This window comes from Portunus trituberculatus, chromosome 22, assembly GCF_017591435.1.
Source record: "Portunus trituberculatus isolate SZX2019 chromosome 22, ASM1759143v1, whole genome shotgun sequence".
In the NCBI taxonomy this organism is placed as follows: domain Eukaryota; kingdom Metazoa; phylum Arthropoda; class Malacostraca; order Decapoda; family Portunidae; genus Portunus; species Portunus trituberculatus.
Window position 1 is genome coordinate 5,992,776 of NC_059276.1, and position 5,000 is coordinate 5,997,775.

General features: G+C 41.7%; 1 protein-coding gene across 1 annotated transcript in view; it reads right to left on the minus strand.

Moving 5' to 3' along the window:
- The window catches only part of LOC123507553, a 103,539-nt gene that overhangs the window by 21,291 nt on the left and 77,248 nt on the right, over positions 1-5,000 (minus strand). Inside the window, exon 5 of the mRNA XM_045260479.1 lies at positions 777-922. Coding sequence (XP_045116414.1) covers positions 777-922 — 146 coding nt within the window. The remainder of the gene's footprint in view (positions 1-776; positions 923-5,000) is intronic.

The window sequence follows — 5,000 nt, forward strand, 5'->3', positions numbered from 1 at the left end:
AGGTTACAACTTTCCATTAACTCCTGTTCTTCTTTCTCTTTCCACTTTTCTCTTCTTTGCCGATTGAGTCCCTAAGCCGTAAAGAGGAGGAGGAGGAGGAGGAGGAAGAAGAAGAAGAAGAAGAGGAGGAGGAGGAGGAGGAAAAAAATGGGGCATAGAGGAAAGGAAAAGGAAAGAATAAAGAAGCCGGAAAAAGGGAAAATGCAGTTGAATCAGAGAGAGGGCAAGAGAGAGAGAGAGAGAGAGAGAGAGAGAGAGAGAGAGAGAGAGAGAGAGAGAGAGAGAGAGAGAGAGAGAGAGAGAGAGAGAGAGAGAGAGAGAACGTATGTGATATTGAACAGAAACGAGAAATACATAAGACAAACACTGAAAATACTAGAAAAACAAAAAAAAAGTGACAAAATAAGAACACGTACACACCCACGTACACACTCAGACACTCACGGACACACTCAAACACTCACGTACACACTCAAATACTCACGGACACACTCAAACACTCACGGACACACTCAAACACTCACGGACACACTCAAACACTCACGTACACACTCATGGACACACTCAGACACTCACGGACACACTCAGACACTCACGCACACACTCAGACACTCACGGACACACTCATGGACACACTCAGACACTCACGGACACACTCATGGACACACTCACGGACACACTCACGAAAACACTCACTAACACACGCACTCACGTATATACCCAAACACTCCAACACTCAGGAACACACTCAAACATCCAAACACTCCAACACTTACCCGTGACAGTTAGCGCCGCGTCCAGCACCAGGGGAGGCGTCGTGTCCACCTGACAGCGGTAATCCCCCACATCCTGCGTCTGCACATCCCCGATCACCAGCTGCCACTTCTGCCACCCGTCCCCCGCCTCGTGCACCAGCCTGTACCTGGAGAAGGGACACGCACACTGCACTACAATGACACCACAATGCGATGATTTGGTATATTCAAGCCTTTGGTACTGTGACGCGTTTTTACCTTCATTTTTTACTATGAGATGATTTTATTGACATTAGGAAGGGTTTATGGAGGTTAGAAGATTAATGGCCAAAGTCTTTACTATTTTAATCCCCACTTAAGTTTCTGAAGCTGTATAAAATCACCAAATAGTAACCAGAATGAATATGGAAACACGTCACGGTACTGAAGAGATTAACCCCTTCAGTACCATGACTCTTTTCCTTATTCATTCTGCTTACAATCTGGTGAGTTTATACAGCTTCAGAATCTTATGTTGGGATTGAAATAGTGAAGACTGTTGCCATTAATCCTCTGACCTTTATAGATCCTTCCTAATGTCAATAAAATGGTCTAATCGTACACAAAATCTCAAAGTAAAAATGTGTCCCAGTAGTGAAGGGGTTAAGCACGTTAGAAGATAGGAGAGGATGAGAAGACAATATTACAATAGGAAGAGGACAAGAGAATGAGGTTGTAGATAAAAACTGTGATGCTTTTGAGAATAGAATAGAATAAGAAGACAATATGGAACTTTATCATTGAGAGGACAAGAGTATACAGGATTCTAAATAATTAATACTTTAGAAGGTAGATGAAGGTGAGGCAAGAAACAGAAAACGGAAAAGGCAAAATATAAAGGACAGAAAAGGACACAGGACATAAAATCAAGAACAAAGAAAATCACGCAGGGTAAATTTCAAGGACACAAAATCAAGGACGGAAAAGACACAGCTAAAAAATAAAGAACAGGACAAAAAAATAAAGGACATCTGAACAAACGTCAAGAAAGACAGAAAACATGAAATAAGGGACAATAAAGAACACAGAACAAATATAAAGGACAGAAAACACAAAATTAATGACAAAAAAACAAAAGACAAAAATAAGAGAGAAAAACACAGGGCAAAAATTGAGAACAGAAAAAGACAAGAAAGTAAAGAATCCAGGGAGTAAATAAAGGACAATTAAGAACACAGAACACAATAATAAAGCACCAGTAAAGAACACAGGAAAATAATAAAGTACAATGAAGAACAGGAAAAAATAAAGGACTTAAAGAAAGCAGAACACAAAATAACATAAACCACGATAAAGGAATAGAGACTAGCGCCGCTCAAACATAGAGGACACAGGTCACAAAATAAAGGAAGAAGCAGTCACGTGGGACACTCCGTCACGCTCCACCCCACGTCAAGATGCCAGCGCTGCAATATTAGAGCGCTCACTCCTCCCTATGGACTCTTCAAAGCCAGCCGAGGGAGGAAGAGAGAGACAGGCAGCTGCTTCCCTTTCAAATGTGTCTTGGGAGAGGCGTCAAGGAACCAAGAAAGAGTGACAAAGAGTGACTTGTCTATTTCAGCTTCAAATGGAAAAAAGTGTAAAAGTGACGTGTTTATTTAAGTGAGATTGTAAAGAGTGTTTTTTTTTTATTGTTGTTGATTCTTGTTTGGTGTTTTGTTAGTGTGTTTAGTTCTTTTGTTTATTTATTTGCTCTGTTTTTGGGGGGTTTGTTTTACTTTTGCCCGTGAAATAATGTGGGAATAGTTTTTTTTTTTTTTTTTTGTTTGTTTTTTTGTTTAAGAGTTGTGTTGATATGACGGTTCTCTCTCTCTCTCTCTCTCTCTCTCTCTCTCTCTCTCTCTCTCTCTCTCTCTCTCTCTCTCTCTCTCTCTCTCTCTCTCTCTCTCTCTCTCTCTCTCTCTCTCTCTCTCTCTCTCTCTCTCTCTCTCTCTCTCTCTCTCTCTCTCTCTCTCTCTCTCTCTCTCTCTCTCTCTCTCTCTCTCTCTCTCTCTCTCTCTCTCTCTACTTTGTATCTTAGTCTAAACATTTCGCTCCATGTCCCATTAGCACATTTTATATCCTCTCTCTCTCTCTCTCTCTCTCTCTCTCTCTCTCTCTCTCTCTCTCTCTCTGGAAATACTGGCGCTGGAATCCTCGCTCTCCTTGTTGTCCACTTCGCGACAGGGAGGGAAAAAAAATAGCGTGATTGTTTCCTCCTGACGCGGCGGAGCATTTTTGTGGCCGCTTTCCTGCTGGCGGTGTTTTGCTTGGAATATTTGATGACTCGTGCTGGCGTGTTTGAGGAGCGGCAGCAGGAGAAGCAGGAGATGGTGGTGGTGGTGGTGGTGGTGGTGGATGAAGATATGTATGAGGGAATTACTGCTAAGAGGAAGGATAGGAACGAAAAAGAGAGGAGGAGGAGGAGGAGGAGAAGGGAAATGAGAAGAGAAGAACGTAGAGTGGATGGTAGAGGATGGAGATGAGAGGGAAAAAGGGAAGAGGAGGAAGAGAAAGAGGAAGATGAAGGAGAAATATAGCATGTACGTACATAAGACGAAAAAAAGAGGAGGAGGAGGAGGAGAAGAAGAAGGGAAATGAGATGTGGACGAGGAGGAGATGGTAGTGGATGGAGATGAGAAGGAAAAGGGAAGAGGAAGAAAAAAAGGAGGAGAAATATAACAAGTACATGAAAGAAAGGAAATGATAGAAGGAAAAAGAAGAAAAACAAAGAACAAGAACTGGAATAATCGAAAGAAGAAGAGAAGGAAACAATAGCAATAGAGGAAAAGGACAAAAATTGATAGAAAAAGATGATGAAGGAAGGAAAAAAGGAAAGATAAGAATAATTTGAGGTAATTAAAGAGACAGTGATGAGGGAAGAGGAGGAGGAGAAGGAGAAGGAAGAGGAGGAGGAGGAGGAGGAGGAGGAGGAAGAGGAGGCGGAGGACGAGGAGGAGAGAGGAAGGAAACTCATAAAGGAGGAACGTAAACCAGCAAGTAAGCGGAAGAGAGAGAGAGAGAGAGAGAGAGAGAGAGAGAGAGAGAGAGAGAGAGAGAGAGAGAAAAGCGAGAAACAAAATTTGACTCTACAGATGAAATAATAAAGAGAGAAGCAAGATAACAAGATATAAAGATAATAGCAATAACGAAGAGCAAGTGAGAGAGAGAGAGAGAGAGAGAGATATTGCTATGAATTTCTCTCTCTCTCTCTCTCTCTCTCTCTCTCTCTCTCTCTCTCTCTCTCTCTCTCTCTCTCTCTCTCTCTCTCTCTCTCTCTCTCTCTCTCTCTCATGTCACAAAGCGCGGACATCGATAAAAATAACAAATGTCAGAGAAATAATTGTTTTGAAATGTCCTAGTTAACTTTTATTCGGCGTGTCCAGATGAGATGACGTGTGTGTGTGTGTGTGTGTGTGTGTGTGTGTGTGTGTGTGTGTGTGTGTGTGTGTGTGTGTGTGTGTGTGTGTGTGTGTGAATTAATGGAATGTGTCAAAGGCAAGTATTTAAAGACGAAAAGAAATATATTTTAGATGTAAATTTTCGTTTAGGATTAAGTTACTATATTTTTTAAGAGGTTAGTGTAAAAATGAAGAAATATTTATAGGTGTGGTGTCTCTGTGGTGTTGTGGTGTTGTGTTGTGGTGATGTGGTGGTGTGTGGTGTTAATTTGTGTTATTTTGCTATTACATGGTGTTGTGGTAGGGCTGTCGTGATATGTGGTGTTACTTTGAGTGGTGTTGTGGTGTTGTGGTGTTACTTTGAGTGTTGTGATATGTGGTGTTGCTTTGGGTGGTGTTGTGGTGTTGTGGTGTTACTTTGAGTGATGTTTGTTGTGATATGTGGTGTTACTTTCAGTGGTGTTGTGGTGTTACTTTGAGTGGTGTTTGTAGTGATATGTGGTTACTTTCAGTGGTGTTGTGGTGTTACTTTGAGTGGTGTTGAAGTGTACCGTGTTGTTTATTGGCGTGTTTTGTGGTGCTGTACTGTCTTCAGCCTCTTTTTTCACAGCCGGAATGTTGAATCTCTTTCTATCTTCTACCGCTATTTTCAAACTTACTCATCTTCTGATTTTACTAACTGCATGCCTTCCCTCCTCCTGTGGTCTCGCTGCACAAGGCTTTCTTCTTCCTCTCACCCTTACTCTGTCCAACTTTCTAATGCAAGAGTTAACCAGTACTCTCAATCATTCATACCTTCTCTGTAAACTCTGGAACTCCCTGCCTG